We start from the raw sequence: 24,166 nt of genomic DNA on the forward strand, positions 1-24,166 counted from the left end.
AGAAAGAAGCAGCAGCAGTGGCCAGCGGGCTTTGCAGAAGGAGGCTCCTAGAAGGTCCATGGCTTCAGACAGTGGCTTTTTCCCAGTGTCCCTCTCTCCATCTTCCGTTGAGGCCAATGCTGCTAGAAAGCCTTACAGCTGGATGGAGGAGGAGGAGGGGAAAGGGCCCTTGGCTTTGCCAAGCGAGGGATGCCTAGTCTGCACTTGGCACTTCCATGTGTGTCTGTGTATACATATATATATGTGTATATGTGTGTGCATAGCCTTCTCTTCTCCAGGCTAAAGGTCCCCAGCTCCAGTTTCTCAACGTCCTTTTCCAATTGGTCACCCCCGTCCTACATTTCCAGGACTAGCCCCATATTTCCACAGCAGACAATAACTGAACATTGCGTTCCTCTGCATCCATTCCCCTTCGCTCTGTTCTGGCTGCCTCAGTCCTGTTGCATTCTGGGCTTTGCAGTTTAGGGAAAGGCCTTGTGGGATTCTCAGCCAGAGAGCTGTCAGGCCTCCTTGGACTACAAAGCCCAGGATGCACCTGGAGGCAGCCAGTGGGCGGAGCAGCGCTGAGGTAAACGCCTATGCTGCGCGGGGCTCTATGGGAAATGTAGTAGCAGTGCGCAAGGTGAGCTATACGCGTGCGCAGAAGCAGCGCTCTGATTGGCCACCGTCCTCTGCTCCGGATCCAATCAGCGAGCGAGGCGTTCGGATCCGAACGCGGCTGAGGCACAGAAGCCCCGCCCCTTTCCCCCTTCTTTCCTTGGAACGCACAAAAACAATCCTCGGCGCATGCGCACTCCGCAGCTGCGCGCGAGCCGGTGGTTGGCGTCCGCGTCGTTTCCCCTCAGCCGCTTCTGGTTCTGAAGCGGGGCGCCATGCTGGGCGGAGGAGGCGACGGCGGAGGGGAAGAGGAGGAGGAAGGGGCCCCCGTGGGCGCCGAGGAGGAGACAGGGGACGCCCGAGGCGAAGAGGAGGAAGAGGAAGAGGCGGCGGAGGCAGCCGAGCGGGAGACCCGGCAGCGCTACGAGGAGCTCTGCAGCAGCCTCAACATGGACGAGAGAGCCAGAGCAGAGGCCTGGCTCAGCTTCCAGAGCATGAGGAGGAACTACACCCTGGAGGTGGGCGGGGCTTTCAGGGAAGGGGCGCTACTTGGCTGGGTTTATGCAAGAGAGGGCGGGGCTAGTTTGTTGAGGGGAGGGGCACTGGGGGCGGGGCTGGTGCAAAAGAGGGCGGGACCATTTTGTTGAGGGGTGGGGCTTATTGAGAGGGAGGGGCGTTACTGGGCGGGGGCTTGTGTTGAAGAGGCGGAGCCTGTCTCCTGGGGGTTTTTTGAGAAAGGGGCGGGGTCTGTGCGTGAGAGGGGCGGTGCCACTACTAGGTGGGTCTGGAAGGATGGGACACTGCTGGGCGGGGCTTATTTTAGAGTGGGAGGGGCTAGTGTGTGGAGGGAAGGGGCACTGCTGGGCGGGGCTTGTGTTGAGGGGGGCGGGGCCTGTCCTAGAGCTTGTGGGAGAGAGGGCAGGGCCACTCTGCAGAGGGGAGGGGCTTGTGATGAGGGGGCGGGGCCTGACTTGTTGTTGTGTTTCTATTTTGTTTGTTGGAGGGGTTGATTGCCTTGTTGCAAGGTGACCAGTTATCCTCACTGCAAAGGAGGACAAGGCAAAAATGTAGGCGTTTGCAAAATAGAAGCTAAAGGCACTCAGGTCAGTGCGAACCTGTGCCTCTTAGCCATGCTTAGAATGGAGGACGTTCCAGAATGCCTCCTGGACGGAAGGAGAGTGGGATGGAGGACATGTCCTGGGAAGGGAGGACATGCCTGCTTTGTCAGTGTCGTTGTTGCTCTTGTGTGCCTTCAGGGTGTTTCTGACTTGAGGTGGACCCTCACTGGGTTTTCTTGGCAGGTTCCTTAAGAGGAGGGTCGCCATTGCCATTGCCGTCCTGAGGCTGAGAGAGGGCTCAAACCACTGACAATATACGTTCATCTATAAGTTACAAAGTGTCTGCCAACAACTTGGCCCCAGAATCCTGGGTAGACTTATGTATGAGTCAATAGGGGAAAAGAGAAAGGAGTCACCTCCGCAGAGTTTGTGAGCATCCCTCCTTCCCCAAAGAAACAGCCCCAGGAAAGAGCGCATGCGTGGGGTATGTTGAGATACCTCTAAGACCAGCTCCCCAGGTGGGTTTATTTCAACCCAGAGAGCCAGCGTGGGGCAAAGTGCTTTGAGCGTTGGACTGGGGCTCTGGAGGCCAGGGTTCGAATCCCAGCTCAACCGTGTCAGCCTTGTAAAGGGCCAACCGGTGGGTTTCATGGCCGAGCGGGGAATCGAACCCTTGTCTCCTGGAGTTGCAGCCCAAGGCTTTAAACGCTGTATTCTTCGGGTCCCTTTGACTGCCTTAAAGATGGGTCCCTCTCCCTTGTTTCGCCTGGAAAGCCTAGATAAGCCAGAAGGTAATACTGTACTCACTTCTTTGTTGTGGAATTGTAGTTTGTTGTGGCACCAGAGCTCTCTTTGACAGAGAAGGCTAAATGTCGCACAGGACTACAGTTCCCAGGATTCCTTAGCATTGGACTTTATCTCATGGCGGGAAACAAAAGGCAGGAGCAATATAGGGCACTAACACGAAGGTAGATTTCCACGCACAGTTGCAATTATCATGCGATTATCCCATGAATAAAGAGGCAGTCGAGGGAATAAAAAGCGGCACTAGAATGCCTCTTTATTCGTGGGATAATCGCATGATAATTGCAACGTTGCGCGATGTTGTGTGAAAATCTTCGATACTGACAGGAGCATAGTGCTGTGCTCCCATCTTTTTTCTCCGTGTGATAAAGTCCATTGAACCAGGGCCGTTAAAGTGGTCTCCAACTGGGTTATAATTGCGGTACGTTTTGAACCAAGGTGTTTTCCCAATTTTTTCTGGGACTATATCTGTGCCATTGGCTCAATTGCTTTTTCCTTCCCTGGGAACTCGCCAGGGCAATGGCTCACAGACTGCTTTGGGTAGCGCTTCATTAGTGAGTTTTAAGGCTGTATCCGTGGCTTTCCTCCCTTCTTCATCCTCACAGCATCCCTGTGAGGTAGAAGAGGGTGAGTGGCCCAAGATCACCCAGTGCATTTGAATTACACTCGTCCAGCCACACTTGCGGTTTTGACTTTTGCGGATTTGATGATTCACGGATTTTATTAATATGTTCTCTCTAGAAATATCTAGGTCCTCCAGGACAACTCTGTGGTCAACTTTAACCAAACGTCACGCTGAAGGACCTAGAGGTTCCTATAGAGAACGCTCCACTAGGCATTTGTAGCTCCTCCAGCACAATTCTGTGGCCAATGGGCCTGAACAGACAGGCCAAAATAAAGCTGCTTCGGGTCACTTTGGAGGTATGCTGTTTAAATGACACATGCATCTGAAGGGTCCAGAAGCTGCACCAAAGCTGCGCCCCAGTCCTTAGAACTGAAGCATGGCTTTGGCATGGCTTCTGGACTCTTAGGATGCATGCATCATTTAAACAGCATACCTCCAAAGTGACCCAAAGCAGCTTTATTTTGGCCTGTCTGTTTGGGCCCAAAGTCTCACAGATGTTGACTAGAGTTGCACTGGAGGTCCTAGAGAAGTGATCTCTCAGGTAAAAACAGTGTTTTTGTTATTTGCACATTTCCCATATTCATGTGGGTCCTGTGCCCCTAACCCCAGCGAATGTGGAAGGACGAGTGTACATGGCTTACCAGGACTTAGACCTTGGGCTGCATCCACACTGCCAAGATAATCCATTTTGACACCACTGTAACTGCCACGTCTCAATGCTGTGGAATTCTGGGAGCAGAGCAGAGCCCAAAGTGGCATTCAGCTTGTGTTCTCCAGCAAATTGAAATATCTTACAGCAGATTGTTTTTGAAACTGAAGGAACTTCAAACAACTTTATTTTATGAGTAAGATCCTGGTTACATTCCCTAGTCCTATTTCCTAGCTGTAGCAAACGGAGCTCTTACCTTGTAGGCATATATAAGAGATAAGTTTGTTTCTTTTTCTTCCTTTCTTCTTTAAAAACATTATAGGGAAATGATCTACATTGGCTGGCATGTGCCTTGTATGTGGCTTGCCGGAAAGCTGTCCCAACAGTCAGCAGAGGAACTGTTGAAGGAAACTATGTGTCTTTAATAAGAATATTACGCTGCTCGGGACAAAGGTAATGCCTCTTAACATTTCAGCAAGCATTTTACTATTGAAAAAATTAAGGAGGATTGACTTCTGGTAGAGGTGTGTAGATTGCCGTAATAACTAATAATACTTTTAAATGAGTTATACACAAATAGACTGTTAATAAGAAGTCACATAAGTCGTCTTCTTCAGTTTTTACTTTTGGCCACTGACAACTCCCTTTGCAATTTAGAGCATTTGTAACATGGACATGTTTTTCTTTTCTGACCAGAGACATTTGATTAACTCCTCTATTTATGTGAAGTGTACCAAGCATTAATAAGCATATCAGTTTCCTTAAATGCTGGCGTTAGTCGTTTTGTAATGAAAGTTCATTCACTTTTGTAAGCCTTTTGCACCTTTGGCTAGAATCCTTTTAGTTCATCTCCATCAGAGTAGACATATTGAATCAGCTGTTAAATAGTGAATCATGTATCTCTGAATTCACTTGATTTAATTATTATACTCCAGTTGGGACTAACAATAGTTAGTCTGACGTTATGTTCATACCAATCTTAAACAGGCAGAGTTGGAGTATAAATATAAAAATGTATAAATGTACAGTCCAACATTGTCAATAATGGCGAAGGTCAATGAGGCATAAATAAATAATTGTGGTTATGGGTAGTGAAAGAGAAGAGGCATTTTTATTGCATATGAATTTCTGCTGATATGTTAGCCTTTGTCAGGAGGGAAGAACTGGAATGTATAGCAATAGCTCTAGCCATTAAAGTAGACCAGAGGCGAAATGTATCTGGCTGCTATTTGAATGAATCGCTGCTGGGATCTTTAGTCATCCCTATTTCTTCAGTTATTGATTTATGCCTTACGAACATTGGTACTCACTGCTAATGATAAGATTGGGCTGTGCAATTTTTAAAACGTAAACAATCTTTTATTTAATAGATTTATGATCACTTTTAAGATTCGTTATGCACTTGTATTTTATATTTCTATCCTAATTCTTGCCTGTTTTTTTTCCCTACTATTTTGTGAGTTAGGTCCTATACCCTTTTTTTCTGTGTACAGACCAATGTTGACAAGTATAGGCCTGTTACAGACTGGCCAAAATAAAGCTGCTTCAGGTCTCTTTGGAGGTATGCTGTTTAAATGATGCATGGGTCCTAAGAGTCCGGAGGTCACGCCAAAGCCACACTCAATTCCTAAGCACTGGAGCGCAGCTTTGGTGCAGCTTCCGGATTCTTAGGATGCATGCATCATTTAAATAGCATACCTCCAAAGAGACCCAAAGCAGCTTTATTTTGGCAGTCTGTAACAGGCCATAGTTGGCTATTTTGTCTCAGACAGAAACATTTTTATATCACATTGCTCTAAAATAGCAAGAATACTGCAATATGTTGCATTGCTTTTTAATAGATTTGACTAACACCTATGTTCTTAGGAAATACTGTATCAGTTGCCTATCAGTGCAGAATTGTACACAGATAAATATCAGAAGGATAGTACAGTGGAGATGGAAGCAGGAGACTCACACGTCTTATGGAGACTGCAAGGAAAAGTAATGTCTAGTTACTAAATAGGAAAAAGACTTTCTAAGGGTTAGACAGTGTAATATGCGGGTTTGACCTCATCAAACATGAGGTTTGATATGGGGAAAAATGGGTCTTAAAAACCTTGAAATTTTTCTTGTTAGGCAAATCTTGACATTGGCCTAATTCTAATTGCTAATCCTAGCTAGAGTAAACTCATTGAATCAGGAGTGTTCATACAAGTGTTGGCTTGACTTTCAGAAATTGATTCAATGGATTAACTATAGTTAGAAGTAGTAAGTGGATTTATGGCTGTGAAATGCCTGACATGTTTCTTCTTACTGGCACGCAAGGTTGCGTACGTTGTACAATCTGTTTAGAATATTGACATTCCATAAGACCAAATGTCTGATCATCTAAATGTCTTCAGTTTGATAGAGTTTTTTAACAAGATGAAGAAATGGGAAGATATGGCAAACCTACCCTCCCAGTTCAGAGAACGTACCACAAGATTAGAAAGAAACTTTACCGTTTCTGCTGTAATTTTTAAGAAGTATGAACCCATTTTTCAGGACATTTTCAAGTACCCTCAAGATGACCATCCCCGCCAGCAGAGAGGAAGAAAACAAAGGTATGGATTTTAAGATATTACCCCACAGTAAGATGAGTTATGTTAATTTTTTCCAGCTGTCTGTACTTATCACAGTTATTTAGATGTTATGCACACAGTTGTTTCACTGCAATCTACTTCCAAGTAAATGTGTTTTGATGTTTGTGTCAGCAGTAATTTAGGAAATGCCCCACTCCCTTCTTACTCTGCTCACTAATCCCTTTCTTTATTCCTCCTCCTTTCTAAGTGTCTGTCTAAGTTTGTAGCTGATATGGAGACTCAGTGCTTGTGTCCAGTGTCCTTGTCCTTTTAACAAAAGGAGGAACTATAAAAGTTGCATGTGCAGCTCATTTTTCTCCTTGCGTCTCCCAGTGTAGAATGGAAAGAATAAGGAAAATTGTATGTGTGTGGCCTCCATAGCACAGTCTTGAGTGTATCTAACTGAATTTCAAAGAGGAATTAGGATGCGTTTAATGCATTTTAACTGTGTTAATGTAAATATAATGCATTTATTTCTTTGTACTGCTTTTTTTTTCTTTTTCTTTTGAAAAGGAGGCAACCTTGCACAGTCTCTGAAGTGTTTCAGTTTTGCTGGGTGCTATTCGTTTATGCAAAAGGTAGGAATTAATGTTTAGCACAGATTTCTTTTGCAGTCTTCATCTGTAACAATGTCTGTGTCTCTCTCTTGGGGGTCATAACATAGTGGGACATCATGCTAGACCAGTGATGGTGAACCTTTTACGGACTGAGTGCCCAAACTGCAGCCCAGACCCCACTTATTTATTGCAAAGTGTCACATCCCTCTGGCTTTCTAGTAAGAAACTCTGGCAAACTCTGTCCTAGGGCGACAGCATGTGTGCTCACAGAGAGGGCTCTGAGTGCCACCTCTGGCACACGTGCCATAGGTTTGCCATCACTGTGCTAGACACTTTAAATTTAAGAGGAAGGGTTGTCACTGCTAGCTGTTGTCCAGATTGTGCCTGCCAGTGTCAAATTGTAATTTTGAACAGGGAGCTTTTAAGAAGCACTAAAGGGTTTTTTACTATAACTCAGCAAGACGCAATTTCTTTAAAGGACTAGAAAACAGGAGAGGTGATCCAAAACACACTGCATAAATAATCCAGTTGGAGACCGCGTTAAATGCCCTGGCTCAGTGCTAGGGAATCCTGAGATTTGTAGTTTACTGTGGTATCAGAGCTCTCTGACAGAGAAAGCTAAACCTCTCACAAAACTACAGTTCCCAGAATTCCCTAGCATTGACTGGGGCAGTTAAAGCAGTCACAGACTGGATTATTTCGGCAGTATGTTTTGGACTCATGTTGCTAAGATTCCTGGGGCAGAAAAACGGGAGAATGCTAGTGCCCAGACATTATGTATGTATGTATGTATGTATGGTGCGAGTAGGGTGAAAGTAAGTTGGCTAGGATTATAGGTTTTACAGTTCAAGAGAGTGACAGTATACTCCATACAAAAGATGGATTTGACAGCAAAGTCAATATTCTCTCCTTCACTTTTGATTTACTTATTTATGATTTTATATGTATCCCTCCTTTCTTCCAGTATAGCACCCAAATGGGCTTACAAAATACTACCCAAACCCAGTAAGTTTAAACTTTAGTAATAGGTGAATTAAAAGCCAGTTAAATAAACTGTCACTTTGAAATTCAACACTGACTTAAAATAGTTTAAAACCTTTGGGGAAAAAATAACAAAAAAGAGGAGAGAAAATACAAACAACCAGTTAGTGGGCAGAAGCCTGTCTTAAACCCTTAGGTCTTCATCAGGCCCTGCTATGGATCTGCTCTTTTTCAGCAGATATTTCTCGCAGTGAGAAGTACTAGCAGGACTAAAATGATTTTTTTTTAAATTGTCATTCTTAACTGTCATGAAATGTGCAATACTTTAAAAGGAAAGAAGTGGCTTGTGCTGTTTGTTGTAAATATCAAAACTGAGAATCCTGACATGCACAGACTTCATTTCTTTTTTGAGAATAAGGGGAAGTAACACCTTGTTTGCTCTGCTGCTCAAGGTTTATGCTGGGTTTATCATGGCAACCGCAATTCAAGGACAAGTTTGGGCTTGTCTATATGACAGGCTTTCTAGTTGAAAGAACAGCAACTTTTGTTCTGCAGATTTATTGCTTTGCTTCCTGCCTCTGGTGCAGATGAATGAGGTTGCTTCTTAATGTGCATGGCAAGACAAGCACAAGATAAATAGCACAAGGTTAGCAATATGATTGATGGTTGACTATTATCCTGTTTTTAAAATAGTAAATATTTTACATTTGTCAGTGGGTTGCTTTTTTCTAGGAACTCTTTTATTTCCCGCTGCTACAATAGCTTTCTTTTTAATGTCTAGGTGTGTGAAGAAAAATAATTCACTTGAAATGAGAGAGTTAGAAGTTAAAAATACCAGTTGCTCATTAATGACTTCTGTTTTAATTTATTGCTTGCAACTTTTATTTATTTTCTGCCTGTTTAATTGATTGATTTTTCTGCCTGTCAGGGTGATGTAAAATAAAATCATAGAATACAGTATATATATATGGGGGTTGAAAGAATAATACCGATACAACTGTCGGTTGGAAACTCAGTAAGGAGGACAGAATGAGCATGACCATTCCTTTCATAATCAAGATGCTACTGTGGGGATGGGGAACACTGTTAAGGTTATAATGTCCAGTTAACCTTGTGATATATATTAATGATTGGACTCCTAAGATCGTCATGTGCCAGATCTATAGAGATTTCTCCATAGCAGCGTTTAGTATTGCATACTTATACAAACTAAAGAACAGCCTTGGCACTACTAGCAGTTGGGGCACGCTTGGTCAGTATTGCACCCATCTTGTGGCTCTCTGGTGCACTTTTCATTTTTCTGGAACTGAAATGTAATCCAAACCCAAATTGTAATCTCACAGGCAATTTTCCTATGATCAGCGATGATTTGGTCAATTCCTACCATCTCTTGTTGTGCGTCCTTGATTTAGTCTATGGAAATTCTTTGCAGTGCCCAAATCGTAAGGAGCTTCTGAATCCTAATTTTAAAGGTATGTTGAAAAATATATTTCTGTGGTACGCTTCGGAGGTACAGATATATTGCATTGGAAGACTGAATGCAGCATCTAAGATACAACTGTTTGGGTTTTTTAAAAGAAATATATTGAAATATTTAGAGGGTTGTTCACCTTGTTGCTTTTTCTCTACATCCCTCTCTCTTCTTTAATATGCTATGAAAAATCATATGAAAAATTTGTCTTTGCATAAAACAAAAGTGTTGAACTAGAAAGACAGAAAATAAAGAGTGAGAAAACAATATGTTTCATAGCTTCTAAAAAAAATCACTGTATAAAATAGGAAATTCTACTGTTGTTTGACACAGAGAACAAGGTGTTAATTGTATTTCTTTTTTAAGCAGAGGAATACAAGAAGATATAAATATTAACTTAAAATATTAAAATGCTAACAAAATATTAAATTTTAACTTCTCCCAATCCCTCATTATACTAGGACTGCCTGAGGATTTTCATAGCAAAGATTTTAAGCTGTTGTTTGAACCTCCCTGCATCATTGAAAAACTCTGCTCCTTGCATGATGGTTTGGTATTAGAAGCCAAAGGTATAAAAGAGCATTTCTGGAAGCCTTATGTGAGAAGACTTTTTGAGAAAAAGGTATACAAGTAATTTTTAAAATGTTTTATAAATCATTTGGCATTGCTACATTGCCCTTAGTATTGGTTCTTCTTCCTTGTAGATTCTGAAAGGAAAAGAAGAAAACCTGACAGGTTTTCTGGATCCTGGAAATTTTGGAGAAAGTTTGTAAGTATTAGACAACAATAGCATCAAATTCTATAACTTTATGGTTGTAGAGGCCACTTTTTCTACTTCCAGAGCTTTTTTGTTTGTTTGTTTTTGGTTATAAAACATCTCAACGTTAAATTCTACTGGTTCTGTTCACTTCTCATTGCCATCACACCTCAGGGATTGCACTGTCAATGTTTCTTCAACCACTGTCTTGGTGAGGCTGCTTCTTATTACCCTAATATACATGGTACTAATATTAGTGATTCTGATGAACCCCCTACATATGCTACAGCTAGAACAGTCTAATTTCCCCTGCTTTTGAGAGGTGGGGCTACAGCATAGTCTTGTCATGGATGGTCATGCAGAATAATATGTGATACCAGATTGATCAGGGAGAATCATATCCTTGATCTCTGGCTTCTTCTATAGTAGCAGGGCCGGCGGGGGCTTATAAAAATCCCTGGCATTATGTCAGGTTAACATGATGCCAGATATGTTACCTTACCAGTAATATTTTGTAAAAGATCTTACAGAATGAGTTGAAACTTCATTACTATCTGAAGTGTTAACTTTTCTCATGATGAAAAACAAAGGACCTAAGAAAGACATTTTTACCATATTAGAGATTACGATTGTTTTGGAGCTCTTATAAATATTTATCATTAATCTGTTCAGTGTTCAAGATGAGCCTCTTTCTTTCTTTCTCCCCCTCCTGGTGCTGTAGAAAGAGCATCAACAAGGCCTACGAGGAGTACATATTGTCAGTTGGAAACCTAGATGAGCGGATATTTCTTGGTGAGGATGCTGATGAGGAAATAGGAACCTTGCGGAGGTGTTTAAACACAACTTCTGGAATGGAAACTAATGAAAGAGTGCAGGTCAAATATAATCTTCAGGAGCATTTTGAACGGGTGAGTACAGAATGGGTTTGTTTTGTGGCCTAGCACATCTCTCTGTGTAAATATTTCCTCCTTTTTATTTTATTCATCCTTAATAGCAGTGATTGCAGCAATTAGGTCACCGAAAATCAGAAGATTCCTGAATTTGACCTGTGGTCTTGCATTTGGGTTTCCTCAAGCAATTGCAGCAGCACTGATTTAATACTCTAGGATCTCACGAGGAACGCTGGACCATTCTGAAGAAGCCACATGTTGACTTCTGCCTGCACCAGTATTAACCATGAAAATCTAGGCTAATACTTCCATGAGGAGGGTCTGAACATCTAATTTTATTTTAGCGGTGTAGGGAGGATTTGTATTAGTATGGCTTCCATGCCAGTGAAGTAAAATAAGTCATGTCAACATGTTATTTCCCAAGAAGTTGTGTATGTTTTTCTAAGTTCTATAGAGGAAAGGTCGAATGCAGATGTAACAAACAGTTGGAACAATTTTCTGTCTTCCTGTCTATTAGCACAGTTTTAATTATTCCATATGATACATTGACAGTTTCCAAACATGGCTTATGTAGCTTCTTAAGAAGAAGAGACAGGTACATTTTGATACAGCTTTGTATCCAAGGTAGAGAAGGAATCGTCCTGAGCCTCATAATGTTTGGAGTGATTTTTCTGAACTGAATCCTACAATTAAAATAAAAGAGATGGAAATATTTCCTTTATAGTAAGATGTTAATATGTTGGTTTGAAGCCTCTGTCACAGTGAGGAGATCTTTTCCATGGCACACTCTCTATATTGAATTAGCAATTTGAACAATCTCTTAATATCTGCTTAATATCTTAATATCCTCAAACCAAAATAGATGCTCCACCTATAGACAGGAAGCATTCATGCTAAAGCTGTTGCTATGCTGCTGTAATACACTAGTCATTTCAGTTCTTGAATATCTTCCACATTGCTTTTGGTTAGGCAAAATCCTTTCGCATATCTACACCTCTTACTGCCCGGAAGTATGTAAAGGAGAGTGAAGCGTGTGTGAGCCCGATTTCTATAGCCACGTACAACTTGACACGACTTCATACGATGCTGACAGGCTTGAAAAATGCCCCTAGTGAAAACCTGGAGCAAATTCTCAGGTCAGTAAGTCACTTGCTTGCAGCTTTAAAAACAATATGTAACACTGTATATAATAGAAAATGCTACAAGTCTGGGGCACATGTGGGTTGCATGGTTCAGTGTAAGTAATCGCATTTGTGAAAGGATGCTTTATCTCAGCGGTGGTTTAGTGGTTAAGACGCCAGTTCTGACTGAAAGATCAGAAGGTTGGCAGTTTGAGGCCCAAGTGCCGCATGATGGGGTGAGCTCCTGTCACTAGTCCCACCCTCTGCCAACCTAGCAGTTCGAAAGCATGCAAATGCAAGTAGATAAATAAATACCACTTTGGTGGGAAAGTAACAGTATTCGGTGCAGTCTTGCTAGCCTCATGACCACTGGAGTCTTTGGACAACTGTGGTTCCTCGGCTTATTAATGGAGATGAACACCACGCCCCTAAAACTGGTTACGACTAGACATTCATGTCAAGGACTACCTTTACCTTTATAGGAGTAGTATCTGCTTATAGCTGGCATTTAATGTACTGTGTGATTTGGGGAAATCATTTTATTTGGGATCAGTGCAGTAATAATAGTAAACTTGCAAAATTTAACATAAAGGTTTCAGCCTTTCTTTTCAATAAACTTCCTAGAAAAGAGGATTAGATAAAAAATCAACATTCTTTTCTTCTTTAGTTTGGATATATTCATTGTTCATTTGCTCCTTGTCAGGTCATGCTCCAGGGATCCTTCCCTTTCAATTTCCAGTAGAGTGAAAGAAATGTATGAGATTTATTGTGAGAAGACCCAGGCTCAAAGAGATCCTGATCGCTTCTCCAAAGGTAAGACTGGACTGTGTATGATGCTTAGTATGTGGATGTCTAGACAGCTACATCATTGGATATGGGATGTTCTGACTGAACTGATTCCTCTGGAAATCCTCTATGCAGTCTAGCTTGCAATTGTAGGTTTTATAGTTTGTTTGTTTGTTTGTTTCAAAGGGTTTACCAGTAATGATTGACATCTGGAATCAAAGAAAGCAAACTGGGTTTCGTGTAGCCTGCCTGCTTGTTTGCTTTCTCTTTCTTTCTGTAGCTGTTATAATTGCAATTAATGAAATAAAGCTCTAAGTCTAGCTTTTGAATTTCTTTCCATAATATGAATAATGGACTCTTGCTTTCATTATTGCAGATGTTGTTGGAAAACACTTTCATCTGGCTGAGGTACTTTACTACAAAGTATTGGAATCTGTCATTGAGCAAGAAAAGAAAAGGCTGGGTGACACTGACTTGTCTGTAAGTAAGTTCATCAGTAGTTTGCATAAATGTTCAAATTCTTTACTTTTAAAGTTAAAGCTGCTACAAGTCCCTCCCTCTCTGTTTTATTTTTTAAAACACTATTTTTAAAAAAAAAAAAAACCTTAATGTTTTAATAATGAACTGAAGCTGACTTTGCTGGCTATTATTATTTTTATTTTAGGCAATCTTGGAGCATGATGTGTTTCACAGATCTCTCATGGCCTGTTGCCTTGAGATAATTATTTACTCTTACAAGGCATTTGACAGTTTCCCATTCATCACAGATATATTTGATGTTCCTGCCTTTCACTTTTATAAGGTCAGTTTTGTTTTGTTTTTTACTTTCTGTACTAAATTGCTAATAACTTGCATCTATTACATAAAGCAATGCATGCTAAGTATTAAAATGCATAATGTTTATTACAGGTGATAGAGATTCTAATTAGAGCAGAAGATGGCCTTTGCAGAGAAGTGGTGAAACACCTCAATCACATTGAGGAACAAATTCTAGAGAGTCTGGCATGGAAAGTGGAATCTCCACTGTGGGACAAAATCAGAGAAAATGAAAATAAAGTTCCAACCTGTGAGGAGGTAAAATTTGAGGTTAATCTATTTCATAGTTGTTTCTTCAGTCCTTAGTAATTTATTCTGGATAGTTGCCTCTTAAATTGTAACAGAACCCTTTTGATAAAACAAGGAAATACATCGGACTGCATCTGAATCCTGATCTTGCTGATGTGGTTTATATGGAAACGTGTGCAATTCTGGAACACATGGCTCCATGTATTTCTGATTTGTTGTTGTTGTGTGCGTTTAAGTTTTTACTGACTTAGGGCAACCCTAAGGAGTACCTATCACAGGGTTTTCTTGGTTAGATTTGTTCACAGGAGGTTTGCCATTGCCTTTCACTGAGGCTGAGAGGACGTGATTTGCTAAAGATCACCCAGTGAGTTTCATGCCTGAGCTGGGAATCAAACTCTGGCCTCCAGAGTTGAAGTCCAGCACTCAGACGACTACACCACAATACTCTAATCACATTAAGAAGCAATAAATGGGACCTTCGGGTAGACAGTAGTTCCTTGAACCTGCAGTTCCTTCTCTCATGGTCAATTATCCTAAAAGGGAGATAACTATATATTAAAACCAAAGCAGTGAGGAATGGATGAATGAAACCTGGGAAGAGTACTTGTCAACCAGGCTACCCATATAGGCAAAGGCACACTTTCCTGGCTGAGTGTCTGTCACTGCTTTCTTACTAAGTGCCAGTAAAGACCGGCATGAAAAGCTGGCTTCTAGCTGGCTTGGAAGTGTGGCATATGCACAGCGCATGCTCCCATGACACCCGGGAGCCAGCTTCTGGGCTCTCTAGTGGCACAATGTTTAGACACCGCATGCTGCAGGAGGTGGGAAAATCTGGCTTTTTGCTAGCTCAAAGAGGAGTGGCATTTTGTCACTTCTTTTTGCGTCAGCAAAAAGGCAGATTGGGGCCACAGCCCCAATCCAGTTTTCTCAGGGCAGCTTCAGGCCACTCCTTTCGGGTGGTCTGTTTTGCTCCTAAGACAGACAAACATACTGTACAGATAAAATTAAGAAAATTGGAAGGTGCATATTATGTTAAAAGCAAAGAAATTCTGTTCAGTTTGGCTGGTTCATAGGGATCCTTTGCAGTAGTTCATGGTTAAGTTGTAGGATTGTGTGTCCTCTCCTCCTTTTTCATGGGTTAAAAATCTTTCCTTTCACAAACTGTCATAATCATTGCTAAATTATTATCTTCACATGTTTGAAGTTAACCAAGATTGCCCAAAATCTTGATTAGTAGACATGTTTTATCCATAGTTAATGCTAGATTAAGTTATGATTTGAGGCAATTTTAATAAGCAGTGCTTTTCAATAGGACATAATAGCAAGCATTGGAAAGGTGTGAAGAATCTAAAGAGCAGTGGGGACAAAGGAGTAAACAAGCTCAAAGTATGCTCCTTTTAACAACTGATCCAAACTATAGACAGAACCATCAAAATAACTAGAATTTGTAATAAGTAAAGTGCAGTGCATTTTGTTCTATTTCTAGGTAATGCCATCTCAGTATTTTGAAAAGTCAAATGGAAACAGCATGACAAGTTCCCCTCTAACCCCAAGGAGACTAAATGAGGTCCGTGCTGAAACTGGAGCATTGGGAAAGGGTAAGAGTTAATGTCTCTAGAGAGAATGAGAAGTTGTTCATTGGGAAGAAATGTTAATCTCTGGCTCTAAATTGTCTTTTAATTACCAAGAAACATCACTTTTTTATTAAGTTGGCTGAATCTGTAGACAAGTTTGTAATAAGTGAAGACTATGTAGAAAGTACATATTGATGTCATATCATACTATTAACTATTTGGGGTATCAAATGTTGTGTAGTAATTTTTGAGTAATATCTAAATTACCTTCTTCTGACATAAGACAAGGAGTGTCTTGTTTCAGTGTTTTCAGTGGTGACTACCAGTTCCTGGTGCACCCCTTTGTGGTAGTAAATGGTATTTACTAAGAAAAATAACAGCATAGATTCTCTGACTGGAATATCATCTGATGCCTCTAGAAAGGATATTCATTTAATAAAAAAATCTTCATTAAATTTGCACTACAAATAATCTGATGCTTTCACCACATTTTAGTTTGCCCTTAGTTTGGTCTCTAGAGTGGGATTAACCTTTAATATGAAACTGCTGTGTATTGCATATAAGACTACTCCTCTTTCATTGCAGGCATTCCATCATCTCCAACCACCCTTTATGAGAGATACAGCTCTCCAACAAGTAACCCTACTAGAAGAAGACTGTTTGTTGATAACGACACTGCTACTGAAGCCAGTCGGACTCCTGTGAGGGTCTCCCAGCAGCCTGTGATCGCTACGATGCCGGTCCAGACCGTCTCCCCAGAATCCATACCTGTCACTCCAGTCCCTGGGCAAACATTAGTGACTGTAGCAACAGCAACTGTCACTGCAAATAACGGGCAGACTGTTACAATACCAGTACAAGGTAAGAAGGGCGGGTGTTTTGTGCTCAAAATACAGTTTTAATCGGCGATGAAAAAATAACCTCCTTGGTAGCTCCCAGGTGAGCATTGTAGGGAAATGGACAAAAAAGGAAATGGAAAAATAAAGGTGAATCTTGGAGCAGGAAGATACTGGTATGAAGCCTATAAGAATCTTTGAGCTGTAACATACAGCGCATTACAAACAGATTGACTTATTCAGGGAAACCTCATCCCTTTACTTGCAAAGCCTAAGCAGGTCTGCTAATGACTGGGGCTTTTTAGGGTCTCGCATTCATAGGGTTGCCATAAGTCAAAGCCACTTTGATGGCAAACAACAACAATATTCAACACATTGCAGTTGACCCTAGGCACAGAAGCAGCAGCTCAAAACATTTTTTGGTATATTTTCTTCAGCGAGAATGCCATGGAGTAGCAATGTGAATAACTAATTCTGTGACTTTTTCAGTACTCCAACTGCTTTTAGTTCTTTTTCTCTATAGGAGTTAAATATATACAAATGATGATAATAAGAAGCTGTTGTTAGGCTGCCAACAGATACCTGGGCAAGGGGGGAAATGGTAGCAAGGGTTCTGTGGTTCTGAATGGCATCTGTCCCCCTTTCCTTCAACAAACTCTTGCCTTCATCTGAGTTCTTAATATGAATATTAATTAAAGAACATGAAAGTGGGAAAACATCCTTTCATGAGGTTGCCCTATGTAGGAGCACTCTCTCCTTATTGAAGGCATGAAAAGATTTATCTCTAGTATTCCTAACTATCTTATCATTCATTGTTTGTATAGACTGGATTAGTTTATAAGTTGGGAGAGAAAAAGAATCAGATTGTATTCTATCTTCCTTGTAGTGTGTCATTAAAACAGACAAAGAGACAGTCTGTATTGGGGAGTGGGTGGGGGTGTGTGGATTAACTACCACAAGAGTAGCTACTTCTCCCCAACCCAGGCTACTGAAACTTGCATCCTTTTAAAAGGAACTTCATAACAGAGGCCAAGAGAAGTTGAGAAGGCATGCATAAATAAATAATTAACCATGCAACCCATGTTAAACTTGGACTGCAATACTGGTGATGCATACTTTGGAATAAGGGCCATTTCTGAGTGGATAGGTACAGGTTACAGTTACATTGTAAGTCTTTTGAAACTGATTTTTTTTTTTAGAGAGAGCCCATTCACACTATAGTCCTAAGCATCCTTGCTTAGAAGTGAGTCCCACAATGATAGATTGGACATACAGCTTAGTTGGTACTTCCAGCCATAGTGTGTAGACCCCCCCCCCACAAACCTTGCTGTGTAAGTCCATTGTTACAAAGCACCAACAGGCCTTGTGGCACCTTAAAGACTAACAATCCTTACCTGTGCTTAAACCTGTTTGTACACATAGTATTTCCTCAATTGGCAAATTATTACACCTATAAGCAGATGGATAGATCGGGTGGAGGACTGTCATCAATGGTACTGAAGTACCTTTAATTTAATTCTTTCTGTGCACTCTTACAGGAATTGCTAATGAAAATGGAGGAATAACATTCATTCCAGTCCAGGTGAACGTAACTGGACAGGCTCAGCCACTGTCCAGTTCCATCCCTCCTCTCAGTGCCCAGACGCTTGCTGGGACTCTGAGCCCCCAACAGATGGCTGGCACAGCCCTCCACTTACAAAGCCAGTTTCAGCAGATCCCTGTCTCTGGAGAACTGCGACAAAAACAGCAAATGGGCTGCAGTGGTGGTAAATCCCGGAAGACTGGCTCACTCATGCTCTTCTTTAGAAAGGTACATCAGTGTGGAAAATCAGATATATCACTCTATTTAGCTAAAAGTGCAAATGTGGCTCCACTCTTGAGATCACAAGATGGGCATGATATGTTCAGATAATGTTTTTCTCTCTGAATGAATTGCCTTCTATAGTAAGCATTCAGTCCTCTCAAGTCAGTCTTCCTCAACCTGGTGTCCTTTATACATTCCACAAGTCTGTTCAGCACAGGCAATGGCCATTCTTATTTGCAGTGATAGATAAGAAGGTAGAGGTAGTTGTTCACATGTATGCAGAGTGTTATGCCACAGCTTCCTTATGTTTGTGTATCCACAAAGAAACCATCAGCCATGTGGGGAGCTATTGGGATTACATTCAAATTCAGAGGGAGACTCACACAGGCTGGAGATTCGAGAGTGTAGAAGTAATAGCCATAGGCTAGTTTTAACTATATCTTCTCCCTCCAATAGGTGTTTCACTTAGCAAGTGTCCGTCTGCGAGATCTCTGTCTTAAACTGGATATTTCTGATGAGCTGAGGAAGAAAATCTGGACGTGTTTTGAGTTCTCACTGGTGCAGTGCTCTGAGCTCATGATGGACCGGCATTTAGATCAGCTGTTAATGTGCGCCATATATGTAATATCAAAGGTAAAGCATCACAGAAAGTGTATCTGTCAAACTAAATAACCGAAAAGATGATAGTTCTAAACATTTTAAGGAGGGCTAACATTTATAGTTAAGTGCATTTCCCTCTTGCATTCTAGGTTACGAAAGATGACACATCATTTCAGAACATCATGCGTTGTTATCGGACTCAGCCACAAGCTAAGAGCCATGTAAGGAAATTATGTTTAAACCATATCCATTCAGTGTGATTTATTGGATTTTCTAGTAATTGGATATTTTTATAGTTTTTTATGGCTTTTTGGGTTATGAGGCCATGTTCTAGAAGAGTTTATTCCTGACGTTTCGCCAGCAGCTGTGGCTGACATCTTCAGAGAATGCTGGAATGAGTGGGGTATATATACTGTTGGATGAGAGGAGGTGATTTGCATGTTATTTGTTCTGTTGCAAATCACCTCTCAACCAACAGTATATATATATACCCCAGCATTCTCTGAAGATGCCAGCCACAGCAGCTGACGAAACGTCAGGAATAAACTACTAGAACACATCCTCATAGCTTGAAAAACCTAGAAAAAACTATGGATGCTGGCCATGAAAGCCTTCGACCTCGCACTGCATATTTTCATTCAAATATTTGGCTATTGCAACATTTGTACAATATAAATATTACATTATTAAGATTTTAGACAACTTTCTAGTTTCAAAAGCTGAGACCTTACATCAATTGTGGAGTTACACATTGACTGTGCTACACAATCCTTATGTTAAATGGCAATGGTGAGGAAATGGGCACATGTCAAATGTACAACTGCAAATCCACTCCTGAAAATTATAACTGATTGTAGACAGTCCATGTAGGGGGGAGAGAGAATGTGTTGCTGTTTCTATAAAAGAACTTACAGTACTGTGTAAGACACCATTTGTTGGTATTTGTCCAGAGAGTAATTCTTCATTAATATATTTATTTATTTTTACTTTTTGAAGGTATATCGTAATGTCTTGATAAAAGGCAGAAGACAAAGGTATTCAAGCAATGGTGAGAGCAACAATCAACAAAATTCCCCCACAGAGAGAAATAAGGATAGAAGTAAGTGGTTATAGTCAGCCTTCCATATCTACAGCTTAAAAATATATATTTTTAAAAATATATATTCCAAAAAGCAAACTTTGATTTTGTCATTTTATATAAGGGACACCATGTTAATATGCCACTGTGTATAATGGGGCTTGAGCATCCACAAATTTTGGTATCCATTGGAACCAAACCCCAGCAGATACCATGTATGCCAGTGAACCCTTTCATGATTACTATACTAGATAATGAACAAATAATATGGAATTTAGCATATAGCTACCTTGAGTGGCAGGCTGAATTAACATGAGATGAAGAGATTACACTCAGCACTGAATGAGGAAAGCTTTCAGATAAATTTGGTATAAGCAGGGAGAGAGAGAAAGAGGTGCAGGGAGTCGATGAGAACAAAAGGTTAATAGTGTAATTGGTTTTAGCTCAGGTGATGTTTGGTAGTTCTGCTAGTGCATAATAAAAGGTGTGATATGTTTGCTCATATGATTTAACAGATCTCTTAATTATGCTTTCCTAGCAAGCAGAGATTCCAGCCCAGTGATGAGATCAAGTAGCACCCTGCCAGTACCACAGCCCAGCAGTGCCCCCCCTACTCCAACACGCCTGACTGGGGCCAACAGCGATATGGAGGAGGAAGAACGTGGCGACCTGATTCAGTTTTACAATAATGTCTACACTGACCGAATCAAAGACTTTGCCCTAAAGTACTCCTCAGACAATGGAGTAAGTTACCTTTCCTCCTCATGAATGACTTAATTTGAATTCACCTGCAGAGAATCAGTTTTGTTCTTGAAGTCTATGGCAGTGAGGTGGAGTTTAAAACCTGTCTAGTAGTACTGTACTACCATTAGATCTTTTCAGTAAGATCTGTAGCTCACTAATGATACATTTAAATAGTTTTAGTTGGGACTTATAGGTGACAAGGTGCTATTTCATCATCATCTCATCTAAATCCATCATATAGTAAAACATTAATGAATAACAATCTGACTTAAGTTGTTTATTTGGGTGGATACTAATTAATGAAAAATCCTTATGGTTTAATTGTTTACACCTAAATAGCCATGTTTATCTGCTAGGGCTTCTGCAGTAGAACAGGTAGACAAAGCATACCTTTTTGGGGCTCCAACTCCTATGACTGGCTGAAATTTCAGTCCAGTAGGACCAGCAAAGAGACATTTTGCCCACACAGGTACAAACAATGGATTTATGGGGGACTCTAGTAGCATGATGAAGTGGACTGTATTCCACATGAGTTTATACCACATTGAATGGTATATGATGCTTTTACTGCAACAGTCCCTCTGAAATTTGATGCAGTTAAACACAAATCCACTCTGGTTTTGAGATGGTGAATCTGTGATGAAGTCACAGAGTCCTGAATAGATTTCATAGTAGTTTATTATCTGCTGTCCCATGAGTTGTGCCAGCTTTACCAAAGCAAAAACTGAAGTATAATGCAAATTGCTATAGTATGTAGTTTTGTGTGGTTCACCACAATACCTTTCTGTCTTCTGTCGATAGGCATAGATTTATTGTGTTGCCTTTCTGTGCCTAGGGTGAAGCTCCACCCCTGTCTCCATATCCTTTTGTAAGAAGTGGCTCACCACGCAGAATACAATTGTCTCAGAACCACAAAATTTACATCTCGCCTCACAAAAATGAGTCTGCTTTGTCTCCACGTGAAAAAATATTCTACTATTTCAGCAGCAGTCCATCAAAGGTAAGTACTGATGGCTGGTCTCAATTCTGATCTTCTGGAAGAGATTTGACAGCTGGATACACTGTCTGAATTTAAAATAGCATTAAAGGCCAGTCTCTTCTTGCGATCCTGATTATTTTTAAATTATGAGTTTTAATGTGTTGGTTGTATGTTACTTTACCTGCTTCGTTCCATAGAGAGAGGTAGGTAAGAAATACTGTCTTAAAGGTTAAAGTTACAATGTAGATAGCTTAGTAATTTATCTTGCCCTTTGATATTGCTTAAGGGTTCTTAGTTTTGTGCATTTGAAAACCCTTTATTTTGTTCTTATTTTGGCAGGGTTTAATATATGTCAGAATCTAAGAAATATTCAAATTAGCTTTGTCTGTAAAAGTTCAGAAATTGGGGCAGAACTGGTTTACTTTTGTTTGAGATTAGCGATGAGGCTAAAATATCAGTTTGGGGGGTAAAATCTTATTATTGGAACTTTTCTGCTTAGTCCTCTCTATACATCAGAGGTTTAAAAATTGGTAAGAGATGCCCTCAATGTTTAACAAAACAGAGAGGATAGGGCTATTTTTTCTTAAGGTTTCCCACAGTTGGCAGGTGATATATTTTAGTAAGACTGCAGCTATTTGACAAGGCTTAATTTTCAAAGAGTCATATAGCAGTTTGACTAAGGCACTGGAAGACCAGGGTTCAAATCCCTGCTCAGTCATGGAAACTCACTGACTAACTAAGGGAAATTCCTCTGCTGTGGCAAACCCTTAGGTGAACCTAAGTCAGAAATGACCTGGAGGCAAACAACATCAATCTTCCAAAGGACACACTTACCTAAGAACAAGCCCCATCAAACGCTGTGGAGCTGCCATATAAATATAGGCTCCAACTGTAAATTGCATTCCCTTCTTTTTTAATAAACAAAAGGGGGGTATTTTTAAAACACCTGTTGCATAATAGTTTTGATTTCAAAACGGGCCCCTTTCCAGACCATCACCTTATAAGTAGATGGTCTTTCTTCCAACTAAATGAAGCCTAAGAGCAGACAGATGGACTGACAAGTGATGTACCTAAGGCTTTTAATCCAGATCAGGCCTGCGGTCTTTTAGCATAGCATGCCCAGTATAGGTGATTCCACCAATTCCAGCCACTGTCAAGATTATCACCTTTTCAATGCTTGCTACAGCTGCCAGAGAAGCTCTTGCCTTAAGGCTCTGCTATAGGAAGGTTTAGGGCCAGGTTAAGCAGATGACAGCTGTGTTCACATTTTTCCCCTTGCTTATGGTATGTTTCAGAGGCTTCAAGAGATTAACAGTATGATTAGAACAGGAGAGACTTCAACAAAGAAGAGAGGGATTGTCCTGGAGGAGGGGGCTGAGTCGCCAGCCAAGCGAATATGCCCAGATAATCACACAGCCCTCCTGCGGCGGCTACAAGACGTGGCAAATGACAGAGGTTCTCACTGATCCTATGGACAAAACCTGAGTTCGCCATCCTTTACTGTCTGATATTCGGCCAGTAGTGACAAAAGCCTACAGCAATTCTAAGCAGTTTGGGCCCTTGGTGTATCTGCTTCTGGCACCTTTCAAAGTGTCGCTCTTGACAAGGCTTCAGTCTGCTTTGTTTGCAGAGGCTGCAGTAATCCTCTGTGGATTGGAGGAAAATCAGAGACTGCTTCCTCAATCCTGGAACGGAAAGTGTCACACCACTCCGGCACATTCTGAGGGGAGCATGATAGCTGTAGTTTTGACTACAGCATTTTTAATTTATCTGGCAGAAGTAATCGATAAACATTTTGTCCAGTAATGAACCGACAATGTCTATTCTTACATTAGTTCAGAGAGCATTAATGTGTTTTTTTCTAGCTGTTTTGTAAACTATCAGTGTAATTCTTGGAATTGGCAGCCTTGTGGGATAAGATAAGCAATAATGGAACCGATGCTGTGACTGTACCACCTGGTCTACGAAGCGGGCGCTGTGCCCACTTTGAAGCTGGGAAATCTAAGGTGTCTAGCACAATTGGAAGAAAATAGTTAAGGCTACATTTGAAATAGCTAAAAAAATATTGTATCTATTCTTTATTTCATGTGCCTGTCACATAATTATGGTAACATTTGGGGGGGGGGGGCTTTCAGATTTGTCTTGTTTTAGCTGTGCAATGTTTTAAGTGAACTCTTATGCAGAGAGTAGCGTTTCAAAAATTCTAAAGCATTATTTTAAAATGCCTATTAGAGTTTAGCTACTCTGTAAATCGCACTTTTAAATTATATATATATATAAATATATTTTAAATAGTCAAAGCATAAGATACATATGTTCAGTTGCTTGAATTGTATTTATTGTCAAAAGTACACAGTGGTGATGTTTAATTTGTATTATTAATTTCTAGAGTGCATGATCATTTGTTTTTCCCTGCTTTTTAAACTTTGTACTTACCTCTTTGAAAAAAATGTAAAAAGCATTTTTACAAAACTGAAGTAGACTTCCAACCACTCTTGGATCTTTTTTTTTGTGGGTGGGTTGGGATGTCTTTGTGGGGCTCAGGGATAGGAAACTGACTCCCAGACTTTGCCCTTCCCTGTTTTAT

At 40.8% G+C, this 24,166-nt stretch overlaps 1 protein-coding gene across 1 annotated transcript; it reads left to right on the top strand.

Annotated features, from left to right (window-relative positions):
- Window positions 1-779: 779 nt before the first annotated feature.
- On the top strand, window positions 780-24,068 carry RBL2 (RB transcriptional corepressor like 2). Its single transcript, XM_042438002.1, has 22 exons — window positions 780-1,115; window positions 4,056-4,186; window positions 6,118-6,318; window positions 6,850-6,914; window positions 9,218-9,346; window positions 9,807-9,967; window positions 10,050-10,114; window positions 10,824-11,010; window positions 11,962-12,128; window positions 12,817-12,926; window positions 13,276-13,379; window positions 13,564-13,701; window positions 13,809-13,973; window positions 15,451-15,562; window positions 16,124-16,399; window positions 17,913-18,184; window positions 18,635-18,811; window positions 18,928-18,999; window positions 19,775-19,877; window positions 20,395-20,600; window positions 21,436-21,600; window positions 22,875-24,068. Exons 1-22 carry the CDS (start codon window positions 873-875, stop codon window positions 23,043-23,045), a joined length of 3,420 nt encoding a protein of 1,139 aa, XP_042293936.1. The 5' UTR covers window positions 780-872; the 3' UTR covers window positions 23,046-24,068.
- Window positions 24,069-24,166: the final 98 nt, after the last annotated feature.

This window comes from Sceloporus undulatus, chromosome 8, assembly GCF_019175285.1.
Source record: "Sceloporus undulatus isolate JIND9_A2432 ecotype Alabama chromosome 8, SceUnd_v1.1, whole genome shotgun sequence".
Taxonomy (NCBI): domain Eukaryota; kingdom Metazoa; phylum Chordata; class Lepidosauria; order Squamata; family Phrynosomatidae; genus Sceloporus; species Sceloporus undulatus.